Raw genomic sequence first — 20,475 nt, forward strand, 5'->3', positions numbered from 1 at the left:
ATAATACTGTATGCTTAGTCTTGCGCATTCCGTTTATTCGGGTTAAACATTTCGATTTTTTTTTCTTTGAACAACCAACATTTCGATTATGTTTGGTTTCCAATTTTGAAAATTCCCAAACCCTACCAAATGAATCAAATAAAAATTTACTTTATACTACATTTGTTATCTATTTATTTTGCAATATCCGTATCCACATCCATTTTATTCGTAAATACTATTCGTATCTAAAAATTCCAGCTATCCGTTAAAAACCTTTCTCTCATATCGTTTCATGTACACAAAATTTCCTGATTACTTACTTTTGCGGAAGGCTGAGATGAATGAGTAAGTAATCTTTGTAAAATTTTGGGGAAGGCTGAGATGAACGAGTAACTTCTTTGTAAGCTCGCTGAACAAAAGAGGAACACGCTTACCCTTTATCGAATCTCAAAACTGGAGTTGCTTATCTCATATTTGAAGAACAGTGAGCCTAGCTTAGCTGAGACCGTGGCGGAGTGGAGCTTTTCTAAGAGCTGGTACGTGAACTGAAGCCATAATATGTTTTCAATATGTTAATTACAAAACCATCAAAAATTTGCGAACAGAAGACAATCTTAAAATTAGTCCTAAAATATATTTTACTTCTTATATCAAGAAACTCATAAATTATTACAGTTTGTATCGATAATTCCATTCGAATAAATCTTAAAACTAGCTAGTTTTCAATATATTCCAACATATTATGCAAAATTATATCATTAATAAGAAAAATATGATAGCCAAGAACTAAGTGACACATCTCAAGGTTGGTGTGTATGTATAAAGAAAGTTTCAAATACACCGAATGTAGATAAACACAATTACACAAGTACAGATATATAGTTTATAATAGTAAAAACGACAAATATACACAGTAGTAATCTAAATTAGACATGTATATAGTGAGAGTAATACACTAATAGAGAGAGAAGAACAAACCTGTGACTCTCATAATCAAAACACACACCAAAAAAAAAAAACAAGAACTTGAGATGGAAAACGGAAGCTCCTCCGGCGACAACAAGTCTTCTCCAAAACCGATCCGATGCAAAGGTTAGTGAAGATGAAAGCTTCTCAAAATATGTTTTAAATTGTTGACCGATGGATGGTACTCACGACGTTGACTTCATGTTTTCTAATGGCAGCTGCGGTTTGTAGGAAGGCCGGAGAGCCGTTGGTGATGGAAGAGATAATGGTTGCGCCGCCGCAGGCTTACGAAGTTCGGATCCGAATCATCTGCACCGCGCTATGTCACAGTGACGTCACTTTCTGGAAACTCCAAGTAGTGTGCTCTTCTCCTCTTCTTCTTTTCATCGCTTTAGGCATTTACAAATTAAACTGGTTTCAATATTTTACGTAAAAATCTATATTTTTCTTGTCGTATATGATATTTATTAGATAGATTCAATATTATTAATTTCTTTATCAAAGACAAAAATATTGACTCAATACTAATCTGGGATTACCCGAAAACGTAACTTATGATTAATTGTTTATTTTCTACGTGGATTCAAAATGTTGAAAATATATTTACAATATAGTCCAATGTTCTTGGTAAAAGAAACGAAACAGCCTCCAATGTCCAATATTGCCAGGCATGTTTTTTGTATTTTTGCCAATACGCTATGTCATATCGGATTTAGATATTTTTTATATTTGTGGTCGTTGATACTGAACACTCAGAGATTTATATAAAAAAAGTTTGGTATAAGCATTTACACTTTACAAAACTGGTTTTAATAGCCGACGATTTTAGATAGATCCAACATTATTATATCTTAACGTGACACAACGATTGACCCAATTAGTTCACGGGTTGACCAAGAAAACAACTTAAACGAATTACTTATGACTTGTTCTTTTTTCCTAACACAAAGTTCTCGAATTCAAATATTTTATATAGCAAAAATGTATATATCAATGTTTTTAGTAAAAGAAACAAAAGACACCAAAAGGGTAGTGTCCCGTAGAGAGTTCTTTCTTTTGTGGCCAAGATTCAATATCTTCTTCGGTAGGAAAAAATATCTTTAAAATCACAGTACATAAAATCTGATTTCTAGTATGGTGGAAAAAAAATCCAGTGTCCAATATTAATGCTAGTCATGTTTAGTTTTTTTTCTTTTGGTTTTGAATTACTGACTGACATGGTTCAAGAACCAAGATAGATATTTTAGTTATATGACACCTCATTTACATATTTAGTAATTTGTGGTCGTTAATACTAAACGTAACATGTACAGTCAGATTTACAAATTTTTGTCATGTTTCTGCAGGTTCCTCCAGCCTGCTTTCCGAGGATTCTAGGCCATGAGGCAATAGGGTAAGTCTATAGCTACTAGGACTGGCAAAATATCTGAACCCGAAAATTTAATCTGAATCCGATTAAAAATATTTGATCCGAACCCGATTGGGTATATCCGAACACTCGAACAAATACCCGAAACTATCCAAAATTATATATATTTATTTAATTAACAAGTTTCGAAAGTAATTTTATAACCACTATTACAATTTACAAGATAAATTAGTTTTCATTTTTAAATATGTCAATTTCATATATTAATTTAGATAGATTATATAGTTCTAACTTTGAATTTGATACCTTTTGATGTTTTAAGAAGTCAAAAATTATCGGCTAGTAAATTTGGTATTTTGTTATTTAGAATTTTCATTTTCTTTTCAAGAATTCAATTTGGTTTGATAACTTTGATTTTTTTTTTTTTTATGATTAGAATCATTTTTAATGAATTTAGATTGATTTCATTTTTTTTTGAATTCGGATTGATTTCAGGCTCTTTTACTTTTGTTTGGATTAAAAAATTACAAATCCGATCCGAACCTGAAATATAATTTGAGACTTTGGGTGAAACCCGAAAATACCTAAACCCGATGGATGTTTACCCAAACCCGATCGAAATCTAAAAATATCTGAATGAGTCTTATGTTTCTAAACCAAAAAATCCGAAATATCCGACCCGAAACCCGAAAAGATATCCGAATGCCCACCCCTTATTAGCTACTACGTCTATTCAATTTTTCTCATCCTCTTAACCTTTTCTTCTTTATAATTCTATTGAATATTTTGCTTAAATAGATAATGTCTTTAGCGTTAGCCTGACAAATAAACAGATTTTTTACACAATGAAAAAAGAAATTTCCGCTTTAGTGCTAATTTCTCCATTCATTCCAAACCTCAAGTGGAAAGAGCTTTGTTGGACTTTTTTTTAAAGGTCTAACGTTTTGAGACTTTCATAAGATTAAATGTATAGAGACATCCATTATCTTTGGTCAGTTAACGTAAACATTCATGAATTTTTATTGGGATCTTTTTGCTCACTAACTAATTAACTATAGATGTCCATGTAAATGTTATTGAGCAAGAGTAGAATGAATGTTTTTGAAAAGTTAATGAAAAAAAAACACAAATCTGAAACCGAAACAAACCAAACTACATGTTGGTTTTGTACATGGCTTCAGTTATAAAACTGACAAACCAAAACCTAAGAATATCACAACGAAGCAAACCAAAAACTGATGAACCAAAATCTAGCTTAAAAAATAATTAAATTGAAAATAAACGGTAATACAGAATGTTCACAATTATGTGGTTCTATAATTAGAAGACAAAAGATAGTGGGCGTAAGAAAATGAGGGAAGGAGAGAAATAAACTATAAGATATGGTTGGATAAAGGAGTAAATATCACCAAAACAATATGTGAATTTGTATTTAAAAAAAAAAAAAAAAAAATTCACCCACACTCACTAATCCACATTATATCTCACAACTAGGAAATAATTTGTAAGAACAGAGACTCAAGATGAAAGGATTTCTGTGTATCTTATTAAGAACCGAGTATACACTTATATATTACAAGAGCGTGTAGAACAAACCTAATTACAGAAAATTGCAGAGATATACAGATACAAGTATGGTAAGAAATAAATGTAGATGCTTGACATACGGGATATAATTGTCATAGGTGAATAATATCCCAATATTCCCCCTCAAACTGAAGCATGGAGATTCAATATGCTCAGTTTGGCGCAAAAATCATCGAAGCTTTGTTTACCAAGTGGCTTAGTGAAGATATCAGCAAGCTATAACCCACTTTGAACATGAAGAAGATGAAGATTACCTGACTGTATCTCATCGCGTACAAAGTGACAGTCATTTTCGATGTGTTTGGTACGTTCGTGAAACACAAGATTCGTAGCAATGTGTATTGCTGATTTACTGTCACAATATAGGCGCATTGGTTGAGGATGAGGAACTCCAAGATCACGAAGAACTCGTTTCAGCCAAATAAGTTCCTTGGTGATAAACGCCATTGCCCTATCTTCCGCTTCAGTGGAAGACATAATTGTAGCTTGTTTCTTTGTTTTCCATGACACTGGAGAAGTACCAACCTGAACAAAATATCCAGAAACTGATCGACGTGTTAGGGGACAGCTAGAATAATCAGAGTCACACCACCCTTTGATCTGAAAATCGGTTTGTGCTTTCAACAAAATACCCTGACCAGGATTACCCTTGAGATATCGAATAACCCGCAATGCAGCAGCCCAATGATCTTGCCGAGGATTTTTCAACAGTGCGAGAATATGGACCCAGAAAGCCAAATCAGGACGAGTAGCAGCGATATAGATCAAACGACCAATCAACCGGCGATAAGGTTCAGGCTCCAGTAACAAAGAAGATTTAGACTTAGCTAACTTGTGGTTCTGTTCAAGCGGGAACGTTTCAGGCCTGCAACCTAGCAACCCTGCATCAGCGATGATCTGCAGAGCATATTTGCGTTGACTAAGATAGAACCCCTGTGAACCTCTTGAAACCTCTATTCCCAGAAAATATTGTAGTGCCCCAAGATCTTTCATTTTGAAATAGGAAGCCAAATCCCTTTAAAGAGAGATAACGCTTCATTGGAGTTACTCAAGACGATCATGTCATCAACATACACAAGAATGTTGATTCGTATTCCCTGTTTATCAAAGGAAAACAGTGAATAATCAGAGAGGGATTGAACAAAACCATATTCACGCAAAGCAGTTGTCAGTTTCTCAAACCAACAACGAGGAGCTTGCTTGAGACCATACAATGATTTTCTGAGCCTACAGACCTTCTTCTCATCAGCAGTGAAGTATCCTGGAGGTGGTTTCATGTAAACTTCCTCGGTAAGATCCCCATGGAGGAATGCATTGTGGACATCCATTTGATGGACTGGCCAGTTGTTTCCTGCGGCAACCTCGAGAAACATTCAAACATTTTGCATCCATGCTACAGGAGCAAATGTTTCACCATAATCTACTCCTTCAACTTTTTTGTTACCAAGAGCAACTAAACGTGCCTTGTAACGTTCAATCGTCCAATCGGCATTATGTTTGATTTTGTAAACCCACTTACACCCAATCGCTTTCTTGCCTGGAGGCAAATCCTCAATGGTCCAAGTATTGTTGTCTTCGAGAGCAATGACCTCAGAACTCATCGCATTTGTCCAAACTTTCTTCTTAATAGCCTGTTGATATGTCTTTGGTTCAACAGCATCCGTTAGCAACCAGATACGCATATGGGTGGCAGAAAAACGAGCAGAGGACATCTAATTTTGAATTGGATACAAGGATTTCGAATTACCAAGTGCCCGTATTTGAGCAGTATTGATGTTGTAATATCTCAATTTGACTGGAGGTTGTCGAGCGCGTTGACCATGGCGTAAAGGAACAGGCTCCGGCATAGGATGTTCCTCCTCGATGAGTAACAGAGGAGGCGACGAAGGTGGAGTCGTGGTGGGTGACAAAATTGGAGAATTGGATCGAGGAGCAGGTTCGGATGGTGAATGTCGAGATGCAGAATCATGTTCAATAGCATCGGAGGCAGACGATGTCTGAGAAGAAGACGTTGACGGAGTCGGAGTATTCATCGACCTCTCGGGACATGAATCCAAAAGCATAGGGCCATCCAACACAATTGGACCAACAGGCGATGAAACTCGTATTGGGCTTGTACCGTGATCGTCTAATGGGCCTGGGGAATGTGAAGCCCAAAGTTCTTGATCGCCTTCTTTGTGTGATATAGCAAGTACAAGTTTTGCAAAGGGAAACTCTGTTTCAAAGAAACGGACATCGCGTGAGACCAAAAAATCATTGGTATCCAAATCATACAACCTCCAAGCCTTTATGCCAAAAGGATAGCCAACAAAAACACATCGACGACCTCTGGAGGCAAACTTATCTCCTTTATGCGTTTGGTTATGCGCATAACACAGACACCCGAAAACCTTCACATGTTGATAATTGGGGGGCGTCCCATGTAAAATCTCATAAGGTATTAACCCATTCAAGAATGAATATGGAGTCCGATTAATCAAAAACCCTGCTGTTAAGATGCATTCACCCCAGAACGTGATAGGCAATTTAGACTGAAATCGCAAAGCTCTAGCTACATTCAAGATGTGGCGATGCTTTCGCTCGACTCTGGCGTTCTACTGTGGTGTGGCAACACAAGAGGATTCGTGAATTATTCCTTGACTACGAAAGAAAACTCCCATACTTGTGAACTCTGTGCCATTATCACTGCGAATTCGTTTGACGTGTTTCTAAAACTGAGTAGCGGCCATAGCAATCAAATTTTTGAGATTAGTAGTTGTTTATGTTTTATCATTCTGAAGATAAACCCATACACTCCGAGAGAAATCATCGACTATCGTTAGAAAATAACTAGCACCAGAAGATGATGGAGCACGATAAGGTCCCCACAAGTCATAGTGTATAAGTTCAAAAACAGAAGTTGTTTTATTAGCACTTATTGGAAAACATGACCTTGTTTGTTTAGCACGTAAACACACATCACACGCCTTATTAAGAAATTCAGAATCAACAGAAACAGACACTTGTTGAAGTAAACCAACTACTCTTGCACTCTTGCAGACGGATGTCCCATGCGATTGTGCCACAGTTCGTAAGCATTGACATCCGGAGTTGCAACCATAGCCACCGACTCTGTTTTGCAAAAGCGGAAGGTTCCACAATCACGCTTACCAGCTCCAATCATTGTCCTCAAAGCGCGGTCCTGAATAACAAGGAACTTATCAGCCAATTGTACCACACAATGATTCTCATCCATCAACTGACCCACTGAAATGAGATCAGACTATAACTCTTCAACATAGAAAACTGATTTCAAAACCAAGCATGATCCCAACACAACAGTTCCTTCTTGACATGATATTCGTTCTCTACCATCAGCTAAGATCACTAATATTTGTTCCATGTAACGTACATTTGTAAGAATGTCAAAGTTGCTTGTGAGATGATGTGATGCTCCGGTATCTAATATCCAAGAAGGAGAGTGATACTTACTATAAAGTTTTTCGTTGTTGAGATCAGCACCGCTGGTGGATGCTCCATTATTAAAAAGCTTCATAAGATTCTGCAATATACTATCACTCAAACCACTTAAACCGTCACGATCCTTGTCCATAATAACGTAGTTGGCATGTTCCTGAGTTGAGATTTTAGGCACATGAACAACGTTAGCATAACTCAGACCGCAACCTAGACCAGAAGAAGAGGAACCACGACCTTTGCCTTGCATAGTCCGACTGCGAGGACGATCACCCCACCACTCCGGATAGCCGACAACCGCAAAACAACAATCAGAGGCATGACCACCACGATTACAGTGCTTACACAGTGGAGAAGGATCACCGAAACGAGCTGGAGAAGTAACACGAGCACGTTGGTGAACCGCATAAGCACAAACTTCAGCAACATCATCACCTCTTTTAGTATTATTGCAAAGATCTTCCTCTTGACGGACAACGTTATACACCTCTTCCATGGGTTGAAGAGGTGAACGAGAGATCAAACTGGACCGTACGGTCATGAAAGCATCATCAAGACCACCCAGAAAGTCATAGACTTTATCATCCTCCCGATCTTGTTCTTGGAGTGCATTAAGATTACACTCACATTTTCCACACTTACAAACCATCAAGGGTCTGTGAGTAGCCAAGCCATCCCAAATTCGATTCAATTTTGCATAATATGCTTTGATCCTAAGACCTGTTTGCTTGCAGCAAGCGAGCTCCCCCTTCAGCTGCTGAATGCAAGGACCATTGGTAACCGAGAAACGTTTCTTCAGATGATCCCACAAATCCTTGGCCACATCCCTACGAGAAACATTAAAGCGCAAGGAGGGATCAATAGTCATACGGATCCACGAAACAAGCAAAGCCTGAATCATCCACCAAGCTTCTAGATCCGGAGATCCTTCTGTTGGTCGAGCAATAGAACCATCAAGGAAGCCAAATTTCTTCCTTGAGCAGAGAGCAGTTTTGAGACCACATGCCCACTCTTCATAGTTCAGACCCTTCAGCAACGGATGCGAGATCACGACGCCAGGGTTGTCAGTGGCTGTCAAGTCATAAGAAGAGATCGTGCGTCTCACCTCATTAGTCGTCGTGTTCGGGTTCGTGGAGTTCAGTGCTCCATTTTCAGTGTTGCCAGCCATCGTTGATCAGAAAAAAAAAAGAATCAGATGATATGTGTTTCAGGCTCCGATACCATGTAAAAACAGAGACTCAAGATGAAAGAGATTTCTGTGTATCTTATTAAGAACCGAGTATACACTTATATATTACAAGAGCGTGTAGAACAAACCTAATTACAGAAGATTGCAGAGAATATACAGATACAAGTATGGTAAGAAATAAATGTAGATGCTTGACATACGGGATATGATTGTCATAGGTGAATAATATCCCAATATAATTAATCTATGTAATTTTCTTATTGAACATTTTGCATAAACTAATATATCTTGCTAGATTTCTAAATCAAGAAAAATGCATAGGAAACCCAAGAAAAATCCAAAGTTACACACTTCGAAGCTTTTTTAAAACAATTAGAAATGTTGATGTAAGTGACATTTGATTATGCAGAATAGTGGAAAGTGTTGGTGAAAACGTAAAGGGAGTGGTCGAAGGAGACATTGTACTACCAACGTTCATGTCTGACTGTGGTGAATGTGTTGACTGCAAATCTCACAAAAGCAACTTATGCAGCAAATTTCCCTTCAAAGTATCGCCATGGATGCCAAGATACGAAAATTCGAGCAGATTCACTGACCTCAATGGCCAAACTCTCTTTCATTTCTTGAACGTCTCCAGCTTTAGCGATTACACTGTTCTTGATGTTGCTAACGTTGTTAAGATCGATTCTTCGGTTCCTCCTAGTCTTGATTGTCTTCTCAGCTGCGGAGTTTCCGCTGGTACATCACTTTATTGGAAATATATTATATTGATCTAAAATATGGTAGTCATTGATTTAATTTGATGGAGTTACATTGATTATTCTTTAGGTGTTGGTGCTGCTTGGGAGACTGCCAAAGTTAAACAAGGATCAGCAATTGTGATTTTTGGACTTGGTTCTATCGGACTAGCGGTAAAATTACTATTAAGACTAATGATCATGTAGTTATAAGTCTTTCTTGATTATGAGTTGCTAAAATGGATAAATGTGTGGATTTTTCCAGGTTGCAGAGGGTGCAAGACTTTGTGGTGCCTCTAGAATCATTGGTGTGGATATAAACCCTGCCAAATTCCAAGTTGTTTAGTAATTTTCTTTACTCAATAGTTATATATATTGCTTAATTCTTTTTCCCTTTTTTTCTTCTGTTTTTGAACAACTATTGCTGAAATCTCTATGTATTTTAAAATACACCATATCATAATAGTTTTAACATCATGTTTTTGCAGGGCAAAAGTTTGGAGTTACCGAGTTTGTAAACTCTTTGACATGTGAAAACAAGAGTGTTAGCGAGATAATGGCACATAGTATATAGATCAATCATCAATGGACATAAATTGATAAAACATATAACTTAAATATTTTTGTGTTTAGGTGATCAATGAGATGACTGGTGGGGGAGCGGACTATTGCTTTGAGTGTGTTGGAAGTAGTTCTTTGGTTGAAGAAGCTGACGCTTGCTGTAGAAATGTATTGTGGCATTAATCTCTACCTAAAACCAACGTAGAACTAGATTTAGAATTACATCAAATAAGTCAAAGAAGGTTAGAGGATTTAACTTCTGCATGGTACAATCAACATTTAGGGATGGGGAAAGACGATAACTCTAGGTGTGGACAAGCCGGGTTCACAGATATGTTTAAACTCGTCTGATGTTCTTCACCAAGGGAAGATTTTGATGGGTTCGTTGTTTGGAGGTTTGAAGGCTAAAACACACATTCCGCTTCTTCTGAAACGCTATTTGAACAATGAGCTTGAATTGGATAAGTTTGTGACACATGAGATGAAATTCGAGGACATCAACGACGCGTTCCAGCTACTCGTGGAAGGGAAATGCATCAGGTGTGTCTTGTGGATGAGCTAAGTGAATTGGTATATTTTATCTTTTAATATTTTACATCCATGTCATATATATGATTCATGTGCAACTATTTTTATTGGTTTGAACTTTGAAATCAAAACAACCAAATGCCAAAGAGCAAACAAAATAAAAATAAAAACTTAATGTGTTGTACTGAAAATAAGCAAAGTACAAACAATTTTTTTTTTTTTTGCCAGCCAAGAACAAAACTAGCTCAAACGAGCCAATTAGTTGGAAAATTGTTCACATAGGTAATTGGTAGCGACTCCACTCTAGCTCTACGCGCCAGCTTGTCCGCTCTACCATTTTGTGATCTGGGGATATGAACAACAGAGAATGAGAGGAATTCATCCTTATCTTCTTCAATCGCGTCTAGATATGTCTTGAAAGCAAGCGACTCGGAGGGTGAAGACACAATCTTCACCAAATCAAAACAGTCTGTGAGAAAAACTACTTTCTCCTTATCCGCACCAATCATACATCTCATTGCCCAGATAAGGGCTTCCACTTCTGCATGGAGAGATGATAAGCTACGGCGGGAATTAGATGCACCCATAGTGGGAGATTCTCCGTCAGGAGAAATGCAATACCATCCTCTACCCATAAACTGGTCAGTGTCCTTCCAGGATCCATCTACAAAGCATCGATGGCAAGAACCATAATCGTGAACCGCGTCATAGGTCTGAGCCATAGGCCTGGTTAGGGGTCGAGGATCGCTCTGAGGGAAAGGTCCAGGGGGATCTTCCTGAGCTGAGCACCAAAGCTTTGATTCCTCTTGCGCTATCTGTAGAATTGCTACCGGATTGGAATCCAAATTACTAAATAATTTATCATTGCGGGCCTTCCAAATATACCATAAAATCCACGGAAACACTTTTACCGAAAGAATGTCCTGGAATCTCCAAAAGAATGAGTCCATATTATCATAGACAGAGTTCGAGGGGAAGCAACCCGAAGATGTTGGGAAGTGGGACAAACCCCAAACCTGCTGAGCCGGAGGGCATAAGAAGAGAGCATGGTTGACCGTCTCCTCCTCGCCTCCATAGATCGCACATTCAATGTCACAACCAAGTCCACGGCATCGTAGATTGGCTGTTGTCGCCATACATCCCGTAATAGTTTGCCACAAAAAATGTCTGAGTTTTGGTGGACACTGAATCTGCCAGACAAATGCCTGTAGGTTAATAATACTAGGGCGGGAAACAGGGGAGACACTCTCCGGTTTCTGGCGCAAAGCTTGATATCCTGATTTAACAGTAAAAACACCAGTTTTTGTCAAATGCAAACCCAAGCTATCCTGAGTAGAAAGATTGCCAAGGGGTAAGGCAGAAATGAGGGCTACATCCTCCGGCTCGAAGAAAGTCGAAAGCGACGCCAAATTCCAGGAGTGTGAAGTCCTGTCAATGAAAGTTTCAACTCTAAGCGTTGGATCGATTGGCAATCCTGAACGCAATGCTGGTCTCGGGGATTGAGCAGGAATCCAGGGGTTAAACCATACCGAAATGGAAGCCCCAGATCCGACCCGTTTAATGAGTCCTTTGTTCACCAGAGAGCGAGCAGAAATCATACTTAGCCATCCATAAGATAGAGAGTAAGATTTAATTGGATCCAAAGGATCATAATGCCTGTAATATCTTCCTTTAAAAACCTTTGCAAATAAAGAGTCTGGGGCTGAAATCAACCGCCATAGTTGCTTAGCCAGCAATGCGGTATTGAAATCATCCAGACACCTAAAACCCAAACCTCCCTCACTTTTATCGACACACAACCTTTCCCACGCAATCCAATGTAGCACCTGTGTTTCCCCTGTAGAACTCCACCAGAAGTTGGAGATTGCACTAGTAAGTTTCTGTGTAACTGTTTTTGGGATTCGAAAACAGGACATAACAAAGGCGGGAACAGCGGTTGCAACTGATTTAATCATAACCTCTTTCCCTCCCCGAGACAGTAACCTAGCCGGCCATCCACCAGCCCGTTTCTGCAATCGGTCCTGTATAAAAGAAAATATTTTGGTTTTCGACCCACCAAGACTTTCTGGGATTCCCAAATATGAACTCATACCACCAAAGTGGTAATTCCCAAAATGCCTTTTAAATCCTCACGCAGATCCGCATCTACTGTATGTCCAAATTGAACCGAAGATTTCTGAAAGTTTATCCGCTGTCCAGAAACCTGTTCATATTGTCGGAGAATTCCCAGGATAATCTCACACTGTTCCTTCGTAGCCCGGCAGAAAAACAAACTGTCATCTGCAAACAATAAGTGAGAGATCGCGGGACAAGCTGTGGAAACCTTGATACCCATAATAAGTTTAGACCTTTCCGCTTTTCGAAGATTTGCAATGAGAACCTCAGTACAAAGGATAAAAAGATAAAGTGACAAGGGGTCTCCCTGTCGGAGCCCTTTAGATGGAACTATGGATCCCTTTGATTGACCATATAATAAAACATTGTATTCAACTGATGTCACACACCACATGATCCAAGAAATCCATTTGTCACAAAAACCTAATTTCCGCATTAGATGTTCAAGAAAAGACCATTCTACCCGATCATAAGCCTTGCTCATATCTGTTTTGATGGCCATGAACTTACCCTTACATGAAGGGTTGGTGCAGAGTCCATGAAACATCTCCTGAGCAATCAAAATATTATCTGAAATCAGGCGTCCATTTACAAATGCCAATTGTGTCTCAGAAACCAATGCTGGCAGAAATTTACGTAGTCGCTGGAACAAGATTTTTGAGATAATCTTGTACCCAACATTACATAAACTAATTGGGCGCCACTCCGACATCCGAGTTGGTTTATCCACTTTTGGAATAAGGCAAATATTTGTCCTATTTAGGCGTCTATCAAAACTTCCATCCTGAAAGAAGGAATCCACTGAAAGCTTTAGATCAGCCTTAACCGTATCCTAGGTGCGCTGATAAAAAAGAGCCGTCATACCATCCGGTCCCGGAGCTTTATCAGGATGCATCATAAACAGAGCCTCTTTGATTTCCTGTTTAATGGTTGATTGAGTCAGTGACTCGTTAATCTCACCCGTGATAGACATACTTATTTCTCCCAAAGATTCCTTGATATCCGAGGGATCTGTAGATGTGAAAATCTCTTTAAAATAAGAAATTGCAATATCTTGCACCTGAGTTTCCTCCGTAGTCCAACGCCCGGACTAATCATGCATCCCAACAATACGATTTTTAGCTCTCCTTAATTTCGTCTGGGCATGAAAATAACTTGTGTTTTGATCCCTGAAACGCATCCATCTGCTCCGACTTTTCTGATACCTGTAAATCTCTTCGTCCCGGTAAGCTTCGCGCAGCTTCCAAGTTAATTCCGAAATAACCTCCACAGAAACAGAGTCATCCGACTGAGCAGCTGCTAGGTGGGATTTTAGGTCCTCAATCGTTTCTCGACCAAAAGGGGCCTGCGCTTTCCGCCATCGGGAAATTGCTTGGCGACACTTTATTATTTTATCCCTTAAATTTCCGGTTACCCCTGTCTCCTCAGAGGCCCAACCCTCTGAAATGGCACCAAAGAACCCCTGTCTCCTCAGAGGCCCAACCCTCTCAAATGGCACCAAAGAACCCCTCTTTCTCAATTCATCTTCGATCAAACCGAAATACACTCCTCCCTCACCGGACCTTATCCTCTAAAGAAGCTAAAACCGGTTTGTGGTCCGAGGCTATCATCGGTAGATATTCCGTGACCGCATCCCGAAACAAGTCATGGAGCTTCTCATTGGCTAGGGCTCTGTCAAGACGACAACGAATTGGCTTCTTATCCCGCCAACCGCGCCAAGACAAACTATCTCCAATCGCGGGAAACTCTAGTAATCCACAATGCCGAATCATTGTGTTAAAACTCACAAAAGAAGATGCATGACGGAGTTTACCGCCTCGCTTTTCGTGGTTTACTCATTAAAATCACCTATAAGAAACCAGGGAGAATCTCGAGATAAACCAATCCGTGTTAACCGTTCCCACATAATATCACGGTTCGTTGGAACCGGGTCGCCATAAATAAAGGTAAAATAAATAACATGACCTTTATAAGTTCCATATCAATCAAACGATTTGACTCGAATAAAATAGAAACATTATAGATATTATTATAAAATAAGGCTAAACTGCCACTACATCCGATAGGATCAACCGTTTTTAAATTTGAATAACCAAAATGACCAACAAAAGGTTCTAAAACAGATAAAGGTTGTCTAGTTTCAGATAAAAATAATAAATCAGGTCTATGCTTTCCCCACAAGTCCCTGAGATACCCAATAGTTGCTTTATTCCCGAGTCCTTGACAATTCCAGCTTAAAATTTTCATTTATCCATGGTTGATTTGGGTGGCTTTGCTCCACCTGTGGGGCCCTTCTCCTGGTCTTGGTTCCTCGGGTTTGCTCCTTCCCCAGTTTCTTTAGGGACAGGGCGTTTCCTTGGTGTTGTACGCAAGTACACATTCAATTTCCTAGAAGCAGCGCCTTTGAGAGCCAAAGGAGGCTTCACCTTGTTAGCCTTCTCCACCTGTGGAGCCACAACAGAAGCTATGCCCATGTTGATTGTCGTAGCCATGGGGTCATTCCTTGAATCCGTTGCGTCTCCCTCAAGAGTCGCATTGGCGATGGTCTGTTCCAAAGTAGGCTTTACCACCGACTCATCCATGTGTGCATCAGCCTGTTGCTCTGAGTCACTAACCGTTATATCCTCAACCTCTGTCTCGGTTTCCTCCATCATCTGATCAGTGCTCTCGTCCAAAGGTTTCCCTGTTGCTGGCGGGTCCTGCGGAACCAATATCGGTCCTGTCTCACTCGCCAGTATCGGAGCTTCTCCTTGGGTTGCTTCAGTTGAAGCAGGTTGCATAGAATCCGGACCGGTAACCTACGTAACCAACCTAGCACCTGATGACCCTGCGTCTACCACAGTTGCTTCTTTTGCAATACTGGAGTGTGAAGCTAACTCTGGTTACTGGAAAAGGGGTCTCCGAACCCGCTTCAATGGTGGAACCCCGAAAGTTGCAGTATGGACCACCACTTGCACAACCTGATCCGGGATTTGTCCCTGTTCCAGGTCCTCCACCGGAGCTACACCCAAAGGCGGTTCAACCGTGGTGGTTGTTTTAGCCCTGTATCGGTGATCATTGGACTGCACAGAATAATTGGACCTGCGGGGTTTAGATGAAGTTTCACCCGCTTCCCTTGAAGACCGATTCCTTACCCCTCCATCCTGTTTTCCTCTAGGTGGGCGCTGACTGGCCTGAGATGAACCTCGACTCTCCACCTCCTTACCTTTTCCTTTGTTCCTGTCATTCAAGACAGCTCCTTTGTAACTCTGTAACGGACGAACTGAGTCATCCTCCACTGGATCATGCAAAGTCGGAGAAATCTTGTTTGTATCCCAAACCGGACGATGATCCACGTCGTGACAAAGGCTAGAGCACTTCTTGCAATATCCATGAAGACGCTCATAACGAAGGTTGACAATGATCTCTTCTCCGTTGTAAAACTTGATCACCGTGTCAAAGCTTAGAGGCCTAAAACCATTAACTGTTACTTTCACTCTCCCGCCATCAATATCCACCGCCTCCACGCGACCAAGCTCTGAACCAATGCTGCGGAAAGTTGGCTCAGCCCAGAACTGAAATAGGACATCCAAAACCCTGACCCAAAAGGTTAAGTCTGAGGGATATGCAGGATCCACTGTTGGACTCCAACGCACCAGGGAAACCATCCAGCCATCGAAGTGGAACGGACCTATCTGTAGCACCTCCAAGATATCCGCTTCATTGTCAAAATCAAACTGAAACTTCCCAAGGCCAAAACTTGCCAAAACTCTTCCTTCCACATGCCAAAACTTGGGAAGCATGATCAGCAGATATTTCATGTCTTGAACCTTGGGGTTCATACATCGACCCACCATTGTTTTCGAATAGCCCGCAATCAAAGCAGAGTTATAAAAATATGGTATTTTGATTCTGCGCTTAGGAGCCAAACCCTCGTCATTCTTGTTCTCCACAGTCTTCCCCAGTAAAGCACTCTGAGACATGGTGAAACTCTCTTTCCAGACTCAAAAACACCAACCAAATAAGAGAAGAGAACTCTCGGAACAATTAGAAGAGAAGCCGAAAACTGAAACAAAGGAGAAGAGAAAGTTGTGATGTGTGCTAATGACTACAACACAAGCCTTTATATAGTCCCAAGCAATCCACATCAAATAAACTATTAAACATACCGATTTGAAACATAAATGACCACCGATAGTAACTTGATATGCCAGCACCAGAATATTCTCCAAAATCTCCCTGAAACCATTCAAAACGGGAAATAGAATCAGTGATGATCCCCAAAACGAATCACACAATGATCTGATTCCATGAGGAAAGAAGCCTCTACCCCATACGTAAAAGCATTGATATCGGATATCATAAGTGAGCCAAAGTAAATGGTTACTGATTGCCTCTTGATCCTCATATCCAATGACAACCGAAAATATCAACAACTCAATCAACCACACGGATCGGATCAATAACAAGTACCAATGGCTATGCTTCTGATTCCAGCTAAATGGATACATAGACCAAAATCTCAGAGAAGCGAAACATAAATGATTGAAGATATCCTCTTGTCCCGCTTGTCCTAAACAGACCAAGCCATATAGAAAACCGAATCGTACCCAAATCCATTGCCATTGTAAACCCTGTTGTTTCCAATTAATGCGAGGAAGAGCCTCAATCTCAGTCCAAGATTGCAAACCACAGTCACAGTTGATAGAGGATTGATAATCTTGATCAACATGCGAGAATAATAAAAGAGAAGATATTCGGGAGATGACAAAAGTACAACCCCCTGATATCATACCTCTCCCCGATTTCTTCTTCTGAAGCCATTGGATACCAAATCCCGAAGATGCCAAAATTAGAAGACGAAATGAATCCTCTTGATCTGAACAAGAATGAGATGAATCCAGGTTCGATAATAGATTCCTCAGATTAGAAGACCAAATCCTTAGCAACCCCCATCGCGAAACAATCTGCCTTAATTCGATCAAAATCGCATATCCTCTATCCCCGGCGATAGATCCATGCTTTAACCTCTCGTATCGCAGTTGAAACAAGATCCGGAATATCCCAACCACAAATCCCACAAAAACCAAACCTATCTCGCAGATCCTAGGCCACTTATGGCATGAGATCCGCCATACCAAAATAAACCCACATCTCCAATCTAAGGTTGATGCGATCTTGCGAGAACCATTAAAATCAAATCTTCTTTGCCACACGAGACAGGGGACCAAGGAGAATCCACCAAACCATGAAACCCGATAGCACCTCAAAGCGATATCACAAACGCTCATTCAAAAACCTAGATCCGCTGTCGCCATATCTATCGCCTGTTTGAGAGAGATTTTTTGTTTTTTTAGTCTGCAAAGAACAAACAATGTTTTATTCATTTTATGGTATTGTATTTTGTAACATATTTTATGACCAAATAGACTATATTTAAGGCAAGAGGAGTAGCATAGAACATTTCGGAAGTCATAAATAGAATTATTTTGTACAAAGCAATAACCAACTGTTACAACACAACTTTTACAATTAAACTAGGTTGATACCCGCGCTACACTGCAGAATTTTTTTTAATATTAAATTGTTGTTTTGTATTTTGGAAGTAACTTTTTAATGTTGTTTGGAATTAACTACCATAGTAATTAATAAAGTTTTTGATAGTGTTTACTGTAATTTTTATTTTGATTTTTGTTTTCTAGACATTATTTATTGCATCATTTTTTATTATATAATTTGTAATAATTAAATTATATATTATTTGAAATCACTATAATATCAAATCATCTGCGTAAAGAATCTCTAGAAAACAAACTACTTCTAAACAGAAGAGGACCAAAAGGATGAAGAGTGTTGTAATATTCCATATATATTAGTTTATGCTATAGCGTTCACAAAAAATATGTGTGTTTGTATATATACGGGTAGAAATATTTCAAAACCTGAGCATAAAATGGTCTTTAGCTTTTTCTTTTTTTTCTTTTATAATTTTGTTCATCTTATAAATTATAAAGCATGTGTTATCTGTAATGTTGTTAGAATAATTAGTTTCCTCAAACCAACGTTTCTGTAATTAAATTAATCATTCAGCAAAAGTCTAAGGTAAAAATATGTAAATGTTCTAAATCAACAAAATTGTATTTTAAAATTACAGGATCATCAGACAATCAATCTTTATGCACAAGTTTGTGAATACAAAACATTGATCAATAAAACAATTAATACAAACTCCATGATTCGAATAACACATCAATACAACAAACGAAGTTTATCATCCATCTCCAATTGAAGAAGATGATGTACACAGAAGACAATTTTGTTTGTTCCTTCATCAAGAAAGTTTATAGAAATGACGAAGGGGAAGCATATACATGATATTGACACCAAAACTTATGAATTACCCTGATTGATTTATAAGAAGACTTGGAGGTAGAGAATCAGAGAAGAAGAGAAGATTTGAAAGACGAAATAGAAGATCAGGTGCTAGTAGCAGTTGTTCAAGAATCTATAGACATGTCAATTAGGACCAAAGCTCGTGGGCTAGCCTGGTCCGGCCCTGAAAAATATCAGGTTCGGACTTAAATATATAAGTCCAGAAAAATTGGGTTTTTCGGGCTCAATCTGTTCGACCTATAGGGTATTTTGGGCTTAGCCTAATCGGGGTCGGGCCAGTCCGAAAGCCCTTAAATAAATATTTTTTACTTTTTTGTTAACATCTTTTATTTGATTGGAATATTTGATTAATTATTTATTGTAAATAAAATTTATAACTCTAATCCTAGTTTTCATAACTTAAAAACTTTACTTATAACTTTTAAAATCTTTATCTATGATATTTTATATGATTTCTATATTGTTTTATTTGGTTCAAGTATAAAAAATTATTTGGTTTTAAACTTTTTCTTTTAAATTAGATTGGTTTTAGTGAATATTGATGACTTATATGAATTTTGATTGATTTGTTATATAATGCAGCTTTAAACATTACTTTTTAAGACATGTTATAGAACTAGAAGTTTATTTTTTTTGTAAAAAAGCTCGGGAAAGCCCGAAAAAGCCCTGTAGCCTTGTTAGGGCCAGACCGGTGAAATATAGGCATGGAATATTTCAGTCCGGGCTGGGCTGGGCTCAAATATATGCGGGCTTTGCAGGTTTCGGGCCGGGCCTGGCCGGGGAAGCCCGATTGACACTCCTAAGAATCTAAAAGCCATTGTAAGAGATAAAAACCTCAATCTTGGTCTTCGATTTTAGAACATATGGCAAAAAGAAGAAGAAGATATCTTTCTTTTCTTTTTGGGCTTGGGAATATTATAATTGATACTCGAGCATTGAAGAGAGGACAATTATGTGTCAACCTAGGAAATAAAAGCTGATATGTATTAATTATTTTAATTTGATATGAACCACCCGGAAGGAGAGCGAGACCAAGATAGGTTTCATGAAAGCTATTATGATCGCCAAACTCCGTGACCACCTGAACCAGAACATAAGCTCACGACACCTACATTTGCGGGAAGGAAGACCCAAGAGCATACCTTGATTGGGAGAGTCGCATGGACCATGTCTTCTTGTGCTATCACTACAAAGAGCAACGAAAGGTTGCTTATGCTGCGGCTCAACTCACGTATTATGCTCTTACATGGTGGGACCAAGACTTATTCGAACGAAGAAGGAACCGAGCGCGACCCATCCCAACTTGGAATGCTATGAAGGCTATCATGAGGAGACGCAATGTTCCACCCATGTACCACGACGAGCTGCAAAAAATAAATGGAGGCTATCTCACGGAACAAGAGTGTGGAAGATTACTCTGAAGAGTTCAAAAATTTATGGAACCAGCTCCAATTGGACGAATCGGAAGAAGCTCTTATGGCTCAATTCTTAAATAAAATACAAGATTGGATTGCTAGGATGGTTGAGACGCAACTGTATGCGAGTTTCGAAGAACTATTGCACCTCGCTATGCAAATCAAACAACAAATCAAGAGGAAGGTCACAACTGTTAG

The 20,475-nt window shown here is 39.1% G+C and overlaps 2 protein-coding genes across 10 annotated transcripts; one reads left to right on the top strand and one right to left on the bottom strand.

The window, feature by feature from the left end:
* Positions 1-379: 379 nt before the first annotated feature.
* On the top strand, positions 380-10,566 carry LOC104771091 (alcohol dehydrogenase-like 7). 9 transcript variants are annotated; one of them, XM_087506209.1, is made up of 10 exons: positions 380-518; positions 925-1,074; positions 1,167-1,303; positions 2,295-2,341; positions 8,959-9,287; positions 9,378-9,460; positions 9,552-9,594; positions 9,775-9,845; positions 9,920-10,015; positions 10,131-10,566. In XM_087506209.1, the coding sequence occupies exons 2-10, from the start codon at positions 1,014-1,016 to the stop codon at positions 10,407-10,409; spliced, it is 1,146 nt and encodes a 381-aa protein (XP_087362335.1). In that variant the 5' UTR covers positions 380-518; positions 925-1,013; the 3' UTR covers positions 10,410-10,566. The 9 variants fall into 9 exon arrangements, 6 of the variants coding, with proteins under 6 accessions (XP_087362335.1, XP_087362336.1, XP_087362338.1 ...); XM_087506210.1 differs by having other exon boundaries at positions 9,775-9,830; XR_015593777.1 differs by lacking the exon at positions 9,775-9,845 and having other exon boundaries at positions 9,552-9,631.
* Positions 10,567-10,620: 54 nt separating this feature from the next.
* On the bottom strand, positions 10,621-14,262 carry LOC147919138 (uncharacterized). Its single transcript, XM_087503860.1, has 8 exons — positions 14,053-14,262; positions 13,604-13,952; positions 13,355-13,501; positions 12,954-13,060; positions 12,699-12,830; positions 12,468-12,578; positions 11,392-12,396; positions 10,621-11,298 (listed from the first exon to the last, which is right to left on the bottom strand). Exons 1-8 carry the CDS (start codon positions 14,260-14,262, stop codon positions 10,621-10,623), a joined length of 2,739 nt encoding a protein of 912 aa, XP_087359986.1.
* Between the last annotated feature and the right edge of the window lie 6,213 nt (positions 14,263-20,475).

The sequence above is a fragment of the Camelina sativa genome, chromosome 20 (genome assembly GCF_030686135.1).
Source record: "Camelina sativa cultivar CO46 ecotype springtype chromosome 20, ASM3068613v1".
In the NCBI taxonomy this organism is placed as follows: domain Eukaryota; kingdom Viridiplantae; phylum Streptophyta; class Magnoliopsida; order Brassicales; family Brassicaceae; genus Camelina; species Camelina sativa.